Source organism: Podarcis filfolensis (genome assembly GCF_964270895.1).
Source record: "Podarcis filfolensis genome assembly, chromosome: 2".
In the NCBI taxonomy this organism is placed as follows: domain Eukaryota; kingdom Metazoa; phylum Chordata; class Lepidosauria; order Squamata; family Lacertidae; genus Podarcis; species Podarcis filfolensis.
Window position 1 is genome coordinate 102322464 of NC_139605.1, and position 20316 is coordinate 102342779.

At 43.3% G+C, this 20316-nt stretch overlaps 1 protein-coding gene across 5 annotated transcripts in view; it reads left to right on the top strand.

The window, feature by feature from the left end:
- PECAM1 (platelet and endothelial cell adhesion molecule 1) overlaps positions 1-20316 on the top strand; it is a 68845-nt gene that overhangs the window by 29810 nt on the left and 18719 nt on the right. For 3 of the 5 annotated variants that reach the window (XM_083598691.1, XM_083598688.1, XM_083598687.1), the window contains exons 4-14: positions 1465-1764; positions 1975-2250; positions 4240-4491; positions 6855-7136; positions 7598-7879; positions 9534-9641; positions 10261-10288; positions 12068-12141; positions 16318-16377; positions 17881-17949; positions 20238-20294. In XM_083598691.1, the coding sequence (XP_083454817.1) occupies positions 1465-1764; positions 1975-2250; positions 4240-4491; positions 6855-7136; positions 7598-7879; positions 9534-9641; positions 10261-10288; positions 12068-12141; positions 16318-16377; positions 17881-17949; positions 20238-20294 (1788 nt within the window). The remainder of the gene's footprint in view (positions 1-1464; positions 1765-1974; positions 2251-4239; positions 4492-6854; positions 7137-7597; positions 7880-9533; positions 9642-10260; positions 10289-12067; positions 12142-16317; positions 16378-17880; positions 17950-20237; positions 20295-20316) is intronic. The other 2 variants (XM_083598689.1, XM_083598690.1) reach the window with 1 other exon arrangement.

Consider the following 20316-nt stretch of genomic DNA (forward strand, 5'->3'; position numbering starts at 1 on the left):
GAAATCAGTATTTGGGTGTGGCAGCACTTACACTTTGGAACTCCCCACCTATTGAAACCAGTCACATGCCTTCACTACGCTTTCTCTTTCCTGCTTAAAATATTTTTGTTTGGGCAATTGGTAAACCTATCCAGACATTTCAATTTAGATTCGTCTACATCTGTTTTTAGCTTATTAATTAGTTTGGAATGTTTTTGAATGCCTGTTTTTCACTGTCTTTAATCAATAATTTTAATGTATTACTTTTTTTGTAAACTGCTTTGAGGTTTTATTCCAATCAAGCAGTATATTAATTTTGCTAGAAAAAATTAAAGACTTGGGACATCACAGAAAAGGCACTGTCTCCAGTCATCATCTGCCATCCTTCTTCAATTTACAAATATGATTCAGGGGAAAAATGCTTACCTTCTGACTGTGTCTTCCCAGATGCACTAATAACTCTATTTTCAGTTTATGTCTACATAAACTCACCTTTTAAGGGTCTTATTCAGATAAGGGGAAGCAACATCTGATCAGGCCCCTATATTGTATCCAGTGTTTTTGTCTCTTTGTCGATTTCACCAGATTTATAGCACAACAGTACTGCTGAGCAACCCCTTTACGAGACAGGCTTGCTTGCTCCCTCCCTTATTATATGTCATGCTTAAATTCTACTCAGTATACATGCTGTGTTATCTTTACTTAGATTAATATGAAAAATGGAAAATAGAAGAGAAACTTGTCTAGTCCTACAATTGACTGGATAGTCTTGAGTTTTCTGCTGTAAAGGGCGAAAGTAGGGCTTGAAAGGTAGAATTCATTTGCAAGTGGATCCCAAAAGACTGAGTTACAGGAGGGTTCCGCTTCAAAATGATCAGGAGGCACTGTTTTAAACATGTAGGCAAACCCTTTGCTTGGGATTACCTGTGTGTTTTGATTACAAAACATCAATGTTGCCCACTCCAAGATTTTTTGTAGGCTTTTCTGAAAAAAAAAAATCTCCCCCAGCTGCTCTTTGCGCTGAGAGTTCTGTTTTTTGGTGAGAAACTGGGATGGGGAGAGATCTAGATCCATGTGCCTGCACCTGCTCAGTGGAGGAGCTTCATGCTCCGGCACCGGGGGGGGGGGTGAAGAGCAGGTGGGGCTAGCGCACATCCGGGGGCATGGCGTGCGTCCTGGGGGCGTGGCGCACTCCCTGTAGGGGCATGGCATGCGTCCTGGGGGCATGGTGTGCCACCCATAGGGGTGTGGCGCCCAGCGTGGGCGGGGGGCAGCCGCGATGGCACCCCGATGGAATCGCGCTGCCGGGAGCAGTGCGCTCCCCTGGCGCGCCTCTTCCTCCAACAGTGCACCTGCTTTCTCTGTAAAAGATAAAGAAAAAAGTCACCAGCAATCCCATCCAAGGGGTATTTAAAGTAACACCTAGTTTCCACCTCAGATAAGCATGTTCTGATGAACATCTCATGTTTGTTTTCGTTTCAAAAGGAATAAGGAAGCCGATTCTGACTACAGAGAAAACAGAGGTGATGGAAGGCGAAACGGTGTCTTTAAGCTGTAAAGCTCCAGAAGAAAAGGCCCCATTTTCTTTGAAATTTTATAAAAACCACAAGCGTGACCCTGAACAGCAGTGGGAGAGGCATGCATTTAAAGAAAACTTTGCCAAACTGGAATATCAAATTAATGCGGGGGACACCATTTTGTTTTTTGAATGCGAGGTCCATAAGACTTTGGGGGCTCGATCTGAGAAATCAGAGCGCAGTGACAAAAGAATTGTAACTGTCATTGGTAAGTTGGTCAATTTTTAACCTTTATTGTCATCCCTAAATATTTAAATAATTACTCCTGCATGTGTAAAAGGATTTCTAGTCAAAAGCAGGCGTAGGAATGAATGGGAAACTACCAAAAGTAAATCTTATACCATCTGTGCACATGTTGTTTTATTTAGGCTTGGTTTAAATATATATATTGGTTCGCCCCCCCCCCCTTCTGTTGCAGAACCGTTTTCCGTTCCCACCTTAACCGTCCACCCACCACAGAACATTACAGAAGGAGATCACCTGCGTGTAGACTGTACAACCATCGCACGTCACCAGGATCGAATCAAAATTGAGATGATAATCCAGAAGAACAAAACGATTCTTAACAGCACAAAGTCTGGTCCGTCTGTGCAGTACTCTAAAGTAGCCACAATGGAAGACAATGGCAATTATATGTGTAAAGTGGAACTTGGGAGCGTGTCCAAAATCAGCACAGTAAATGTTGTGGTGGCAGGTAAGAGCTTTCTCTCACTTGTGCGAATTCACACACATGGAATGCTTTTATTTGTACTAGGTCTGGACTTCTATGAGTATCCAGGGTTGGAATAGCTAAAGATCTAGATTTATAACCAGAAAGATGAAAGTTCTGGTCGCAGTTGCTTTGGATGAAGGTGATTGAGAGAGGGGCAGCAGTATAGGGGAATACCGTATTGGCCTGAATATAAGCCTCACTCCCCCCACCCCCAATTCTGACTGTGAAAAGTTAAAGTGCAGCTTAAATTCACGACCTTACCAAAATTGGCTTTTATGATATCGCTGCTGAAACAGACATACGATAAAATGGAACGGGTGTGAGTGCCTGCGGAATTTTAAGGGAGCAGCTTATATTCAGGTATTTTGTTTCTCTCCCCCCCCCCTTGAATTTTAAAGGCGCGACTTATATTCGGGTGCGGCTTACCGTATATTTGGGCCAGTATCGTAGGTGCATTGCCTTCCCCCACCCCTATTTGCACACTCCAAATTGTTGTACCTTCCTTGTGGCTTCCCTCCTGTGTTATTTCGATTGCAATTGGGGGAAAGGGTAGTAGCCGATCGCACAGGTCCATGTACTTGTGTGTAATGTGTAATCTGGCCTTCAGGGAAGCTGCAACCATGTGCAGGCAATGCAGTTCAACCCAAAGGTTATGTATAATCTCCACTAATAAATCAGTTCTGTTTATCCAGCTGAAGTCTGAAGACTTCCCCCCCCCCCAAGGGTTTAGCAGACAACGCAACTAGTTTAGGGACTATTTCAAATAAAGCAATAGACCCAAGAGTGCTTTTTAGAAATCTCACATAAGTTGCAGGCACCTACGAGTAATTGCAATGTAGTCAGGCCTGCTTCTAATTTGATTCAGGCCTTGCCATGCTGCAAGGGGAGAATTTCAATCACGTTTAATGTCTGATGTGCTATTACTGTTCAATTATAGCTGCTGATTTATTTGTGTGCTTTAGAGTTTTAGAAACAACTGTGTTTTGCATTATGTACTTGGTGCCTTTGTGTGGAGACAAAAAAAAATGTAAACGGTGAACTGAAAAACGAACAAACTAAAACCCAAACTTTTACAGTCATCTAAACAAATGAGTAGGTGAATGAACAGGTCCATTTGTAATAAAAGAGCAAAAATTAATCATCCTAACTCCACGCAGCACTGCATGGCATCTCATGAAAATTATAAATGGAAGGGGCAGGGAAAGCTGTGAAGTGAATGTTCATACTGTGCATGATTTGTGACATTACTGAGCTGTGTGACATTAAACAGCATTTTTCGTATAACTTTTTGAAACGCTTGTCAATTAGTGATGCCTTGCAATATAACATGGCACTTTCATACAAGCAAGATCAGTCTGAGTTTATACCTGTGTATTCAATAAGCAGAGGGTACTTTGATCTTATGAGACGCGAGTGGCCCTGTGGGTTAAACCACAGAGCCTAGGACTTGCCGATCAGAAGGTCGGCGGTTTGAATCCCCACGACGGGGTGAGCTCCCGTTGCTCGGTCCCTGCTCCTGCCAACCTAGCAGTTCGAAAGCACGTCATGTGCAAGTAGATAAATAGGTACCGCTCCAGCGGGAAGGTAAACGGTGTTTCCGTGCGCTGCTCTGGTTCACCAGAAGCGGCTTAGTCATGCTGGCCACATGACCCGGAAGCTGTACGCCGGCTCCCTTGGCCAATAAAGCGAGATGAGCGCAGCAACCCCAGAGTCGGCCACGACTGGACCTAATGGTCAGGGGTCCCTTTACCTTTTTACTTTTATCTTAACACATGTAAGGAATTCCAGACCTTGAACTGGAAATCTCATGGTCTGAGTCCCTGGCTTGGCTTTTTTTAGGTGCCTGGGACTATATAGACCTCTGAGGTGCCCCATCAATATCGAACGATTGCATATTTATTATATTATAAATGGATCAGCTAGGAAGGCTCTAGATATCTAACTTGTTTGTTCCCCACATATCTTTTACAGAACTGTTTTCCAAGCCGATTCTAGTTCATAATCAAACAAGATGGGATGAAAACAGTTTGTTACAAATTAAATGTCGAGTTAACAGCTCACTGCCAATACATTTCTCAGTCATAAAAGACGACAGAGTAGTGGCAAGCAGAGATGTGTATACTGTTACCAAGGTCCGTGTAAGCGACACTGGAGTCTATGTTTGTCGAGCTGAGATAAATGGGATTGCCAAGGAGAGTGCCCCTGCGCGGCTACATGTTTATGGTAAGTTGATTGAGAAATATGAAAGTCTTTCATCTGATGAAGCGATATAGTAGAATTATTTGCAGAATGGCGGCTTTCCTGGGTATGCTCACTAATGCAGATAGGTGATGGCCCCAGCAAAAGGGAGATCAGTAGCCCCACTCAGACAAGAAGGCAAGGTAAAGCAGCGTCAGCAACATGGAGAGGGGTCTAAGTATGGGTTTCAAGGAGCACAGCTAGTGATCCTGCAGCTAGGACAGGCCACACAAGTCATCTCAGTCTCAGCAATGCCCTGGATAGATAGATAAAACTTTATTCGCATTAGCCAATGGCCATAGCAACAATAAAACATTACAATATAGGCAGAAAGGGATATTTGATATAAGAGCATAATTTAAAGTCCTGAATCAGCAGTCAGTTGGTGGCCCTTATTCTGATTGCCCCTGCTATGAACCTAGCAACCTTTGCTGTTATCTGCTCATTTTGATCTGATAGAAGAAAGGACATTGTGGCAGTGGTTGAGCGCCATGGGACGGTTAGTACGAGTGGGGTGATGATCTCGTTCCTCAGGTCTTTGTAAAAAGTGCAAGGCAGGAGGACTTGTGCCGCTGTTTCGATGCTACCATCTCCACAGGGGCAAAGACGTTTCTCAGGTGGGATCTTTCGGAATCGACCCTCAAGTACCACAGATGGCAAAACACCCAGTCTTGCAAGTGTAAAAGCACGTCTGTATTTTGGGATAATAAGTTTGTGCAGATATGGGGCCAGAGAATCAAAATGGAAAAGTGGAAAATGAATGTACTAAGGACAGAATTTCTTATAGTGGCCAGGTTGTTCTGATGCTCGATATCTTTTAGATGTAGACCAATTAGACTGTTTGCTTTAGTAGGGCCCATAGTGACTAGGTGTTGTGGGGATAGGCCACAAGAGTGAAGTTTTTGATAGACGGTTTCAAGCCAGTGCCCTGGATCATTACAGCCTGGGCTAGGTGTTCAGGTACTCAAGGCTCCACCTCTTGAATACTGCATCCGGCCCCATGCAAGACTGGTGCTTTCTCTGCAGCTGTTAGCTGCTTCTGGGCCCTGGGGTTTCAAGCTGTGGGGCTCTCTCTGTGGACCAATCATCAGCATGCGGTGGCAGAGGTGCCTTCTCAGGATTTCAGAGGAGATATGGGCTGTGGAGGCTGCGTGTCCACATTTTTACAGTGCTCTTCAGTCAAATAGGCTCCCACCGCAACTCACAAAGAGCAATAAGAATTAGGCTTACAATCTGAAAAAGGAAAAGAGGGGTTGTTAATGGTACAGGAACCCAACTCCCCTTTACTGCTCACAGGTGGGTTAAGATTACCGGTAGTTTCTTTCAATGAACTGTGTATGGCTTGAGAGTGAACACTAAAACCCAGTGCAACCTACATTCCTGTTGAGGGCCAGCCATGCTAGGAACAGCACAAAGACCCGAGATCCCTTGGGTTTCTTCTGACATCATCAGCTCTATCTCAGGTGGCATTCAGCCTGCATCAGTCCTAATAATACTGTGCTGATATTATTCATCATAATCACCTCTACAAATGAGAGCTGGAAGAGTAGTGTGCTTTATCAGGGTTTAGCCTTGGGAGTTGTTTTCAAAAAAATGAGCCATATTTCCTATATCATCAGATGTCAAGGAAATAAGCAACTATCCTATTTTTAAAAGACATCTGAAAGCAGCCCTATTTAGGGAAGTTTTTAATATTTAATGCTGTATTGTTTTTAATATTCGATTGGGAGCCGCCCAGAGTAGCTGGGGAAACTCAGCCAGATGGGCGGGGTATAAATAATAATAAATAATAATAATAATAATAATAATAATTATTATTATTATTATTATCAGCATAGTCGTACCTTGTTTTGTGACTGGGATCCGTTCTGAAGCCCTGGCCGCTAGCTGAAAAGGACACAGGGCAAATTGCCGTGTCTGCGCATGCGCATGGAGCGGTCTGCGCTTCTGCGCATGCGCGAGCAGCAAATCCGGAAGTAACCCATTCCGGTACTTCTGGGTTTGCTGCAGACGTTTGCCAGAATGGATGCTAGACGAGGCGGACGTTCACGGAGATATTACTGTACGTTGGCCTGTGAGGTTTTCCCTCTTGAAGGCATTTTAAAGAGGGAATGTTCCTGAAAACATGCACAGTGCATGTCCCTTGGTCTCTAAGGTGCTACTAGACAATTTTTTATATTTTTTTATATATTTTGACTGCTCTCTGTGTGATTAGAGTTCTTCAAGTGCACAGAGCATTGCTTCCTGGCAGCTTTGTGCATTTCTCATTGCTCACCTTATAAAATGACTTTAAGCAGGATTATTCATGTAGCTGCTTATGCACCTATTTCATTTAATTCTTTTTCCAGCTCCTGTTTCCAAACCAAGACTTTCCCCACCGACTTCCCAAGTAGCAGTATTGGGGAAGTTATTCACTGTAAACTGTTATTCCAGCAATGGAACTCTACCTATAACATATACTTTGTACAGAGGAGGCATATCTGTTAACAAGACAGAAGTAAAAGTAAATGAACCGGCAAAGTTTTCGGTCAAAGCAACCAATGCACATGTTCCAGAAGACTACAGTTGTGAAGCTAAAAACGGCCATTCCGTTCCACAACGAAGCACTCGGGTAAACATTACAGTGATAGGTAAGTGTCCCGTGCTTTTTTAAAAGAGGCACTTTGTTTTTGTTTTAGAAGGTTAAATGCTTTAACTCTTCTAAGCAATACACTTTACTATACATCATTTCATATCTGTAATAATTATAATAATTTTGGTATATACACTTTGACACAACTTTTTAATACATTCAGAAACACTTATCTGACTGTTCATTGTTGCTTTATTTTTAAATTTAATTTTGTGTAATTGTTGGAAAGATGTAACTCAGTTCAACTATGTTAAACAGTGACTTCTTTGAACTCAAAAACAAGGAAACAAAAGTACTAAATAACTAGGTTTTATTGGCAGGGGTTCCTCCCATGCTAGTTAGAAATGAATTCTATGTATAATTGCTCTTAACTTAACCTACTTCCAGCATTTATAATTTGCCATCTAGCCAGCACTTCTCCACTGCTGTTCAGCCTTTTCTCTGTACTTTAATCCACAGCTCCAGTTGGTAGCATAAGCTTGGGGAGACCTTCACATGGAGATGTGGAAGATGGCAAAGAGCTCGCAATCTCCTGCTCTGTTGGTTCAGGATCTTATCCTATTGAGTTCACCTTCTTTAGAGAAAACCACCCCAAACCTTTGTATAAAGTAACAGAGAAGACAAAACGCATTGCTGTTTGGTACAGAGATAGCCTTACAAGCCAAGATGGAGGGAAGTACTTTTGCAGAGCTGACAACCAAGCAAAATCACCTGTAGAGAGCAACATGATGACTGTCAACGGTACGTTGTGTTCATGAACTGATTTATTTATTTGGACATATGGTGCCATAGCATTCGAAATGATGAAATTCTTTAAATAGCACCTCGGGTATTAATGCATTTTGATCCAAATGCTACCCATATTTCCGGAGGCTCCAAATAGGTGTATTCCAAAGTAGCCCAGTTTGGACAGTTACTGTTGGTCACGGGTCTCCAGATTTGTGTAAGGTAAAGGTAAAGGGACCCCTGACCATTAGGTCCAGTCGTGACCGACTCTGGGGTTGCGGCGCTCATCTCGCTTTATTGGCCAAGGGAGCCGGCGTACAGCTTCTGGGTCATGTGGCCAGCATGACTAAGCTGCTTCTGGCGAACCAGAGCAGTGCACGGAAACACCGTTTACCTTCCCGCCAGAGCGGTACCTATTGATCTACTTGCACTTTGACGTGCTTTCAAACTGCTAGATTGGCAGGAGCAGGGACCGAGCAACAGGAGCTCACCCTGTCGCGGGGATTTGAACTGCCGACCTTCTGATCGGCAAGTCCTAGACTCTGTGGTTTAACCCACAGCACCACCCGCATCCCCAGAATTGTGTACATGACAGTAAATATGTGTGGCGACAGAATGTCTTGGGCCCCAAATCCTCCTGCATTTGTATTTGCATTTTCTGTAAGGATATTCTTGGGATAAAGGGGAAAGAGAAAAGTGGCCAGAAGCAAGGAGGATGAGGCACATGAACCTCTTCAAGGCACACCTGCAGTGTAAACTTTAAAGGGGTTTTAGCAGATGTTTCCTCGTTCTAGGAAACCCTGGAAATGTCGTTCGGCAAGGGTACCTTGGGGTTTCTAGTGGTGAATTGTCAGCGCCCTCGTGTCATGTCAGTGGAATATTGCTTCTTCCTGATGTTAGAATGTGGGAAGTCAAATAGGGGGGTTTGACAACATTACTAGAGCCAGGGCTTTTTTGGCTGTGGCTCCAATCTGGTGGAACGCTCTGTCACAAGAGACTAGGGCCCTGCGGGACTTGACATCTTTCCGCAGGGCCTGCAAGACAGAGCTGTTCCACCAGGCCTTTGGTCAGGGCACAGCCTGACTCCCTCCTTTGGCAATCTTCACAGAACTTTAGCCTAATGGTTGCCATCAATTTGAGTTGAATTAATTTTAATGAAATGATTTTAGAATGTTGTATTATTTTATTGTTGTTAGCCACCCTGAGCCCAGCTTCGGCTGGGGAGGGCAGGATATAAATAAAATTTATTATTTATTATTATTATTACTACTCCCTACATCAGTGTTGCTTAAGTTCCAGGTGGCCTGCTCATTGAGTATTCGTCCTGATTTGTTTTCAGGGAGGTTGGACGGATTTGTGTCAAGCAAATATTTATCCCACATTTTCCAGTGCATATTCCTGTCACTTTCCTTATTGAAAAAGTCTGATTGGGGGAGTGGGAAAGGATGAATGCTCAGTAAACAGGTCACCTGGAACTTAAGCAACCTGAGAACAGGAATGATTTTGGGGGTGGCAATATTTGTACACATTTTTCATACTGATGTGGAAATGCACCCCTGAGCATCAGAAGAGATTTGTTGCTTCTTGTGAAGGATTGGTGTTGTTGCGGGTGATGGTGGTGATACCGTACCATGCCTGACACGTGATCTGCTTTTCCCTTAATTTTTAGTTGTTCTGGCTTCATGGAAGAAGTGGCTCATTGTGATAATCATCATTCTGATTTTCCTTGCTATTGGCATTGCGGCTTCCTGGTGGTATGTTCGGAAGAGGGCAAAGGGTGAGATACTTTCTTTAGTATTCAGATGTGGGGTGAATAGAACAGATGCTTTTCTGTCTATACCCAGGGTGGCTATAGACTAGATGCTGCCCTCCAAATGTGTTGGCTGCCGTCCCTGACTTTTTACCATGCTGGCTAGGGCTGATGGGAGTTATAGTCCAACACTAAGTGCTATTCTGTTGAAAGTCAAAACTGTGGGTTTGGTCTTTTTGATTGCTATAGTGTGACAGCGAAGTTCATGAAAGTGGTACTTAATGCTCATTACAATAACTCGATGATTCCTCTTTTTTTAGTTTAATCATTTTATTCGTATTTGCGATAGCTGACAAATAAAATTCAATGTTGCCCGTCCCTGTGTACCACTGTACACATTCATACTGTACACATAACTTTGTGGGTTAGTAACCAGGGGTTGTTATTAACAACCAAATACCAATGCTCGTTGTTGGACATAAGGCAGTGATGGGTGAGCTACGAATTGTTTGTATTAAGAATTCTTCATCCATCAGTGCAGGAACAACATGGCGCTAACATGGTTTGCTTGTTCATTTATTTATGCAATTGACTTTCTATACATGTGGTATATTTTAGTAACTTGCTGTTATTTTCCCTTATGAAGCTAAAGGCAATCCTTTGGAGTTGACTAGGTAGGTTGACTTTCTTACCGTGCTAATAGTGAGTTATTTCTAATAAATGTGGTGATGATGTGTCCCTGATGCTGTCCTATGCATAGGCATGTTCAGGCATTCACCTGAACATTCAATTGCTCAAAGGGTGGACAGGAGCAGGAGTTCACATGCAAACACTGCCCCAACATACTTGCGCACAACCCACTCACCCCAGCCCCCGTCTTCCTCAGACTGCATGGGGTTCTTCTCATACCTGCTTGAACGCAAGAAGACTCCTCTATGTTATCGAAAGCCCTGCTTTATCAGAGCCAGCCGTAGTAAGAGGTGTTCTATTCACATGCAGGAAAATGCCAGCAAAAGCCCTTTGCAGACATCACCCATGTGACAGGAGGAAGACTGGGGGCTGGCAGGGTGGGTGGGATGCAAGGAGCACAAGGATGTTTGGGATAAGGTTTGCATATTCACCCCTGCCCCGTCCACAGATGTGTCATTTGCCTGTGCAAATCTTTTGCGGTGGAAATGATAATCATAATCCAAGCAGATACAGTGGTACCTCAGGTTACATACGCTTTAGGTTACATACGCTTCAGGTTACAGACTCCGCTAACCCAGAAATAGTATCTTGGGTTAAGAATTTTGCTTCAGGATGAGAACAGAAATTGTGCAGCAGCAGCGCAGCAGCAGCGAGAGGCCCCATTAGCTAAAGTGGTGCTTCAGGTTAGGAACAGTTTCAGGTTAAGAACAGACCTCCGGAACGAATTAAGTACTTAACCCGAGGTACCACTGTATAGGAGTTTGTGTTAAGAACGTCAGAAGAGTAAAGAAAACAGAAGATTATGCCACCAAGGTACTATCCTCACGCTGCAGTCATTTTACTGCCTTTCTGCTAGTGTGGTTTTCAGTGTTAAAATACTAAAACAAGCAAATGAGATAAAATATAAAGTTGGCCTGGCGGGGTGGGGGTGGCAGTCTAACTGTGGCAGGGAAGCATTATGCCTCAGCAACCCAGGCAAACAAATTAGTTTGTTTCCAAATAATTATTTTGCTTTTGGATTATTCATATTGTTATTGTTGTGAGCCACTTTAAAGTCAAAGCAGGACACCCCCCCAAAATAATGGCACATAAAAAAATCATATAAATACTTGTTTATAAAAATAATTCGGCTTTTTATTGTCCTTCAGATCTGAGGCTCTTCTGGTATCACATTTCCAATGAAAAATGGCCTACGTGGGGCCAAGCCAACCTAGATTGTAATTGCCAGGGACTTGTGATAAGGGTAAAGGTAAAGGACCCCTGACAGTTAAGTCCGGGTCATGTGGCCAGCATGACTAAGCCGCTTCTGGCAAAACCAGAGCAGTGCATGGAAACGCCGTTTACCTTCCCACTGGAGTGGTACTTATTTATCTACTTGCACTTTTTGGCGTGCTTTCGAACTGCTAGGTTGGCAGGAGCTGGGACTGAGAAACGGGAGCTCACCCCGTCACGGGGATTCGAACCGCCGACCTTCTGATCGGCAAGTCTTAGGCTCTGTGGTTTAACCCACAGCGCCACCCGCGTCCCACTGTGATAAAGGGTGCTTACCATCAAAAAGCACATCCAATGATGCCTTTGCACATCTATGAAACAGCTTAGTGTCTTAGAAGCATCTGTGGAAATCCGTGATTCTTTAGATTGCATGTCCCCAGAATTATATCCCTGAGATCAAGGGGAAGACTGAGCTTTATTAAAAGATGACCTTCTGTTGTTAAAATACCAGTGCTTCATATTCTTTCTTTGTTCTGTTTTTCTTTTCTCAGTTCTATAGCAGCAACCAATTCAGTGGGTGAGAAGCTGACACCACGACAGAATAATGAAGGGGAATTCTATTTCGGTAGCTTATGGTTAATGACCTTATTGATAGTGTCTGCTTCAGACTCCTTTTCCCTTTCTCTCTCCTAGTCTTAGAACCTCCACCTTGAAATCATGCCATTATTCAAACCTGGCCCAAATGAAAGATTCTTATTCATATACCCAAAAGGATTGACATTTTTTGTTTTTCAGCTGAACTTGGCTTTGATAGATTCAGTTACATAGGGACATGGGCCACATATTTGTTATTATTAATTATATTTATATCCCGTCTTTTCCTCCAAGGAGCTCATGGTGGCATACATGGTTCTTCAGTTTTTTGTGTGCTTACAACAACCCTGTGAGGTTATCTCCACATGTGGTGGGAATGCCCTAAAATCCAACCCTTCTGGACAGCAGTCCTACAAGAGATATGCAAAATAACTAAACAGGTATTAGAACTCACCCCAGAACTGGCCATACTGAACTTCTTCCAAGATCATAATGACCACTCACATTATACACATCTTATAACCCACTTACTCTTAGCAGCTAGAAAGAAGCCTCATAGTCTGACACTGGAGAGACCAGTCAGGAGTAAACACGGACCGATGGTATCAAATTGTATGGGAAACAGCCTTAATAGAAAAGCTAACCAATAAACTGAAACTGGTAAAGGTAAAGGGACCCCTGACTATTAGGTCCAGTCATGGCCGACTCTGGGGTTGCAGCGCTCATCTTGCTTCTGGCAAACCAGAGCAGCACACGGAAACGCCGTTTACATTCCCGCCAGAGCGGTACCTATTTATCTACTTGCACTTTGACCTGCTTTTGAACTGCTAGGTTGGCAGGAGCAGGGACCGAGCAACAGGAGCTCACCCCGTCACGGGGATTCGAACTGCCGACCTTCTGATCGGCAAGTCCTAGGCTCTGGTTTAACTCACAGCGCCACCCACGTCCCTAACTGAAACTGACATGGGGACAAATAGAAGAGGATGCCTTCACCCCAGCATGGCTCCCCTTTATCACATACACAGCCCAACAAGACAACAAGAATCCACTGACAGCATGTGAATCAATCTGGTTTACCTGACTCAACAAGCCCTCCCCACCCTCACAAATGCAAACAATCCCCACTGCAGCCAAGCACAGACAACCAGCCACACCCTGTCCCCCCAATACCTCTCACAACCAAGGAAATGTAATAAACGATTAGAAAGAACCCACCAAGTTGACGCTGACACAAAACCTCACACATACACTATGCAAAAGAATATAAGCCTCTCCCCCCCTCTTCTTGCCCAACCTTATACTGTACTCAACACTAATGTCTCACAACAAATGTAACTGACTTGTAAGAAATGGTTTAAATTGTTATTAAGGAAATGATTATTTTTCTCCTTCCAGTAAAGCAGAAAAGTTGTCCAAATATAAACAGTTAACTTATTAAACCTCACAATAATTTTTATGTATTTCTAATAGTATAACCAAATCAGTAATTTTTGATATACCGTATTTTTCGCCCTATAGGGCGCACCGCCCCATAGGACGCACCTAGTTTTTTTGGGTGGGAAATAAAGGGAAAAAATTATCCCCCCCCCCGGCACGGGGCTGGCGCGGGGGGAGCCCGAGCTTCCCCCAATCCCAGCCTCGAGAACAGCCTGCTATCCGCAAGCCTAGGGAGGCCAGCGGTAAGTCGCACAGGTCTCCCCAGGCTTCGGAATGCAGGCAGCTCTGCGCAGCCATCCGGAGGCGGGCGCGACTTCGTGCCCCGCTCCGGATGGCTGCGCAGAGCTGCACTCGCCCAGGGACTGCAGGCAGCTCTGCGCAGCCATCGGGAGGCGGGTGCCACTTCGCGCCCCGCTCCGGATGGCTGCGCAGAGCTGCGCTCGCCCCGGGACTGCAGGCAGCTCTGCGCAGCCATCGGGAGGCGGGCGCCACTTCGCGCCCCGCTCCGGATGGCTGCGCAGAGCTGCGCTCGCCCCGGGACAGCAGGCAGCTCTGCGCAGCCATCGGGAGGTGGGCGCGAAGTGGCGCCGGTCTCCCGAGGGTTGCGCAGAGCTTCCTGAAGCCTGCATTCGCCCCATAGGACGCACACACATTTCCCCTTCATTTTTGGAGGGGGAAAAGTGTGTCCTATAGGGCGAAAAATACGGTAACTGTAAAAACTACTGTATTTTTTGCTCTTTAAGGCACACTTTTTCCCTCCTAAAAAGTAAAGGGAAATGTGTGTGTGTCTTATGGAGTGAATGCAGGCTGCACAGCTATCCCAGAAGCCAGAACAGCAAGAGGGATAGCTGCGCGGCCCTCCCTCTTGCTGTTCTAGCTTCTAGTTTAGCCGTGTGAAGCCTCTTCAGGGCAGAGGGAGCCTTCATCCCGCTACCCTGAAGAGGCTTCGCATGGCTATCCCATAAGCCAGAACAGCAAGAGGGAGTGCTGCGTAGCGATCCCTCTTGCTGCTCTGGCTTCTGGGATTCAGAATATTTTTTTCTTGTTTTCCTCCTCCAAAAACTAGGTGAGTCTTATGGTCTGGTGCGGCTTAGAGAGCGAAAAATACGGTACTCTGAAAATGTATTATTCCAAAAACGAAACCTTCGTCTGGTTGTAAATATTAAGGTTATACCAGCAAGAATGAGTCTTTCTGTTAAAAAAAAAAATTTAAATCAAGTCTTACTGACTAGTGATTTAAATGAAATCCACCCTGGTTACAAGCATCCTCTGCACCTTTCAAAGGATGTGAGTGAAGTAGGAGAGTCTTGGGAGGGGGCTTCGCTGATCCCTTTAGCTGCAACTGTAGAACCTGCTATGCCACCCTGGCCCTCAAGTAGGGATGGGGGAAAAAATAAATTCAGTCCGAATTAAAAGGTGGACCTACTCAATCTGCACTTTCTAAAACAATGTGCAAACCAAAATACAGCTAGCCTTCATAATTTGCATTTCTCTGAATTTTGTAAAGAATACAAAAATGCATTTGATTAGCAGTAACTAGGATTACAGTGGTTTCAGATGTCGAAGTAAACCACATTTATTGCTAACCAGGAAAGGGAGGCATTCAGGTAGGTAGCCGTGTTGGTCTGACGCAGTCGAAATAAAAATAAAAAATTGTCCAGTAGCACCTTATAGACCAACTAAGTTTGTTCTGGTATAAGCTTATACCAGAACAAACTTAGTTGGTCTATAAGGTGCTACTGGACAATTTTTTTATTTTTATTCAGGAAAGGGAGGGCCAAACACACCTGAGGAGGGTGTGAGCCTGCTAGACACTCTGAGGTGGACTGTGTGTTGTGTGTACTGGACTGCTAAGTATGATGTTCAGACATAGGAAATTAAGCACAACACTCTTATATCAGTTGGCTTGGCTTTGCATGATCCTAAAATGGAGTCTTTACCTGTTAAAATGAGACCCAATAATGTCAAATTGGTCAAACCTTAGCTGTCCTAGTCAATCTAAGCAAAGTTCATCATACAGATGTGTAGTCAAAAGCACAGAAGGGTTGCCACCAGGTAATCAGCATACCTTCCAACATTTCTCCGATGAAAATAGGGACGTCCCGTTGCATAATGATAATTTTACTATTTATACCCCACACATCTTACTGGGTTGCCTTAGCATTCTGGGCAGTTTCCAACATACATAAAAACATTCAACAATTTAAAAAACCTTCCCCACATAGGATTGCCTTCAGACACCTCGGGGATTGAATAACTCCATACCCTCCAACATTTCTCCAGTGAAAATAGGAACATCCTAAGGAAAAGTGGGACATTCTGGGATCATATCAGAAACTGGGACAGCTTCTCTGAATCAGGGACGTCCCTGGAAAAGAGGGGCGCTTGGAGGGTCTGAATTAGTTCAAGCTGGTCAAAGGAGCTTAAAGAGAAGCAGAAAAGAAGGGACAAACAAACAAAAAACCCACGAGAGCCTCTCAAAGAGCAGGGCATAGGAAAAAGGAATAACCATCAGTGGAGCGGGCTGCAAAGCATAGCTCAAGAATCAAATGAGGGGCCTGACTGTGAGTATTTATAGCAGGCAAGGATAAGGAAGATTCAAGGATGGGGCACATTGGAGACTGTGGAGGGCAAAATCCCAGGTTAAGACTTTCTATACGTGATATGTGGCGATACAAATATTGTGCTTAAAAGGGAGTTGTAGCTGTTTTTAAAACTGCTGCTAATTAGTTTGTCTGCTCATCTCTTGCTTTGTTTTTTAAAATTTTAGGGTCAGGTTATAATGAAGATGATGAAAAAAATAATTTAAAATCAAACGAGGATGGTCAAGGTAACTTCTGGGTTTTTATTTTTGAGTGTCTTTCTAACTTTTCAAGAGAGTATAGTTCATTGAGGATTAGAACAGAATGTATTCCAGCTTGGAGTGATTTCACTCTGCTTGTATATCTTTTCCGGGGATAAATTTCAAAATACAACAATTTACATGGATGCCACTTGGATTCAGATACTGAAAGATTCAACAGAAAGCCCAATCAGGCTTGTTCCTGTTTTACAAGTGTTAAAATATTTTAGAGGGACCTTTCGATCCTTACCCACTTCTTTTTATCATTGCTGCTTTGACATCACTTGACATTTTGAATATGCAAAGAGATCTATTATTATTTCTATCACCCACCAACAACGTCCCCACAGCAAAGCAAACCTGCCACCTTCCACCATATGTTTTGTTGACACAAGGTCAACACTATTAGCGTAGCATATGAGCAAATGCTTTTAATGCTTAGATATATCCCTGCCATGTTTTATACTGATTGTCAATCCAATGACTGAGTAGAAAAGCTCAAGTTAGCTGTTGTCAAGTCTTGCTAGATTCTACTAGGCACATTATAGATTTAGTTCCATATACGAATTACAGGCATGGGCTCCTCGATCCATGTTGGAGTCAGAGAAGGGGCAATTGGCTAAAACTCCACATGCTAGGATCTCAATCCAGATTGGAGAGATCACACCTGCAATTTGTGTTAAACATGCTGCACTTAAGGGCACAGATAGGTAGTTAATATATCCTCTAGTCTAGCTCTTAGAAAGACTGATACCTCCATTACGCATTGGGTTGTGTCAGACTTTGTGCTAGACTTCCTTTTTGCTTGGTTTAAAATTAGCTGATACTGCCCACTCAAAGAAATTTTAAGCACAGCCTCCTGTTAATCAAACAATTATAAATAGCACATTGTTGAATGAATTAAGATCTGCATGTTATTTATATATTTTAAAATAAATACATATCCTCTGAGAGAAGTAACAACTATAAATAAATATAATAAATCTAATTGCAAGTTATCAGACATGGCTCTTTCATGGGTTGCTTCTTCAGCAGCAATTTATTTGAAAGGTGGGATCCATATTTACTTAAAATTAAAACACAATATTAAATATGTATTTGAAGTTGCCACTTCTTGTTTCAGAGCCCCATATAAAGGGGGATAGATTCTGCGGAAGGATAGGTCGGGTCAAATGTATCATGGCTTCTCCTCCTCCTCCTCCTCTCCACACATACATGGCAAAAGCAGGTCCCTACAAGTCTCTCCAACTCTCTGGGTTTGTTTTGGTCACTGGTGGAGGGAAAATCTGCTGCATTTATTGGGATTCCAAAGCAGGAGGGGGGAAACTAAAAAAATCTGAATTGCAGATGTAGTGTACACAAGCTTTGTTTTTGCATCCTCTAAAGTCAACGGGAGTGTGACTGGTTTATTCCAGAGATAGCAAAAAAACAGGCCCTCAGCAAGTTCAGAGTGCAATACAAAGAAACATCTTCTTGCTATTTTTGGGGCAGGACCTGATCTTGAGAATTCCGAGGTGGAATATACTGTCGTGGAAGTGTCGGCTGCTGATACTTACAGAGGTAACTAAATAGCTGACTTGTGCCATTACATGTAGCAGGAAGAGCAATGGGCTTACCACTGAGTGGTGTCAATTGTAATTTCCCAATTCATTTTAGAAGGAGCAGGATTATATCTTAAAACCGTTGTTCCACACTACTGGTAAACAGGAAGAAATAAAGCTTCCGCTTCAAGGATCAGCAGGTGTTTCTTCATAAACAGGACACTGCAGCCACCTGCATATAGTCAGAAATCCAGAAAGGACATCAGAACCATGCAGTTCTGCTTGCAGCCCTTGACATATCACCTGCATCCCCTATAGATGAATCCACACCATCCTAATTGCAGAGAGCAGGTGTGCATAAGGTGCATTCTTCCCCAAGGCTGACTGCAGGCAATTGGTATTTTAGAAAAAAAGAATGGGTTAGGGAAGTGAGCTAACTCACATACTATAACCAGAGTCCAAACATCCCACAGGAAAAGGGGAAAACAAGGGAAGACATGGTAGCTTTATTATGCATTCCCAGATAATCTTAACAGTTGGGTTCCTTTTTTTCTGAATGGCTGCCCTTATTCTTCAGTGTTTGATTCTAGCACAACTCATCGTGATCCATTCTGTAGTCACAGAGATAAGATCACTGTTAATCCACTTTCACAGTAACAGTAATATGCTGAGTATGTGTCCTTGTGTTGTGTATGGAAGTGTAGGCAAAAAGGAGCAACCATTGCAATGTTGCTCTCCCCGCAAAATGGCATGTTAGCACTTTTCCTTTTTCAATAATATGAGCATGAATATGCCATTCCCAGGCTGAGTGTAGCAGATCAATTAATTGATAGGCTTATCATCTGCATGGAGCCATATAAATAGCAGCTGACCTTTTACTCTTAAAAAAAATAGTCTAACTGATTATAGTCTTTGTGCCACAATATAATCATTACATCGACCATTGATTAGTTTTACTTGGTAACATTAGCCTGTGTCTGGTCTGGTGTCAAACTAACTTTTTATCCCAGTGGACGAAGCAGCATGCTTGGTCTGTGGGATTTGTTCCTGGGAGTGAAAGCCCCTAGATGGCCAGCTCAGTGTCAATATCTTGAGCCAAACAGGACTTGGCAGGGGATGAATTGTCTGAATCAAGGATGTTGCTTGTTAGAAGACCTCTTTGGCAAACCATCAGGAGGAAGAAATAGGAAAAGGCAGCGGCACAGATCCTGCATTGCTTTGACCCAAACAGTTAAAAACCACTGGCATTGCTGCCAGTCTCAAACATTTTGGCAGAGATATGCTGGTAAATGTAAAAAATAACCAAACCAAATTTAGACCAACAAGACAGAAGTGTATGGTTAATAGTGTCTTTTAAAAACAAACATGCACATTTCTTGAAACGGTTGGTATTAAAAGTTCAGCAATTCTCTGCTACTTCATAACATATCCTCCAACATTTCTCTGGTGAAAATAGAGATGTCCTATTCTATTATTATTATTATTATTATTATTATTATTAATAATAATAATAATAATAATAATACCCCACCGATCTGACTGGGTTGCTCCAACCACTCTGGGCAGCTTCCAACATATATAAAAACCATAACAAAACATTAAACATTTAAAAACTTCCCTATACAGACAGCCTTCAGATGTCTTCTAAAGGTTGTAGAATTACTTATCTCCTTGGCTCGGCAGTCAAATAGGTTTGTGGCCAGCAGCTCAGCTAGGCAAGTTATTTTCCACAGAGCACAGTGATCCGATTTACGGAAGTGACACATATTTTGTCAGCTATAAGACCCGCCTCTTCACACACTTCCTCCCACTAAGGGCTGCCTCGTTGACTTCGCTGCACCTGAAGGGGCTGGAGGGGTGCTGCTGCAGCACTCGCCTCCTGACAATGATATTGCTGCTACTTAACTGTAACTGGGGTGAGCAGGCTGCTGTGCTTTCATTGATCCAACTTTGCCTCTGCCCCTGCCCTTTCCCAGGTAAGTGGCAGTGATGCTGCTGCCAGGAGGCTGGCTCTGCAGCCTTGCTTCGTTGTTTATGGTTGCTTTTGTGTTGCGCCAGAAACAGGATTGGCTAAATAATTGGGAAATTACCGAGGTACGTCTTGCTCATTTTTGTGTATCAGAATGCAAAATTGCACCTGGGTTATGGATAAACATTACATCTATTTATAGTTCACTTTCAGGCCTGGACAGATAGTAAAGGCCATTTTCCTAATTGGTAGTCATGTGCTTCCTTCTTTTGAGATGACAGGGCAATTTTAAAACACGCACCGCAAAGTAATTGATTCTATATTGATACCTTTCCCAGCTCCTGTTGTACAGAAGCCTGAAACGGTTTATACTGAAATCAGAAAAGCTACTAATGGTAAGTAAGCCAGGGGGAAAAA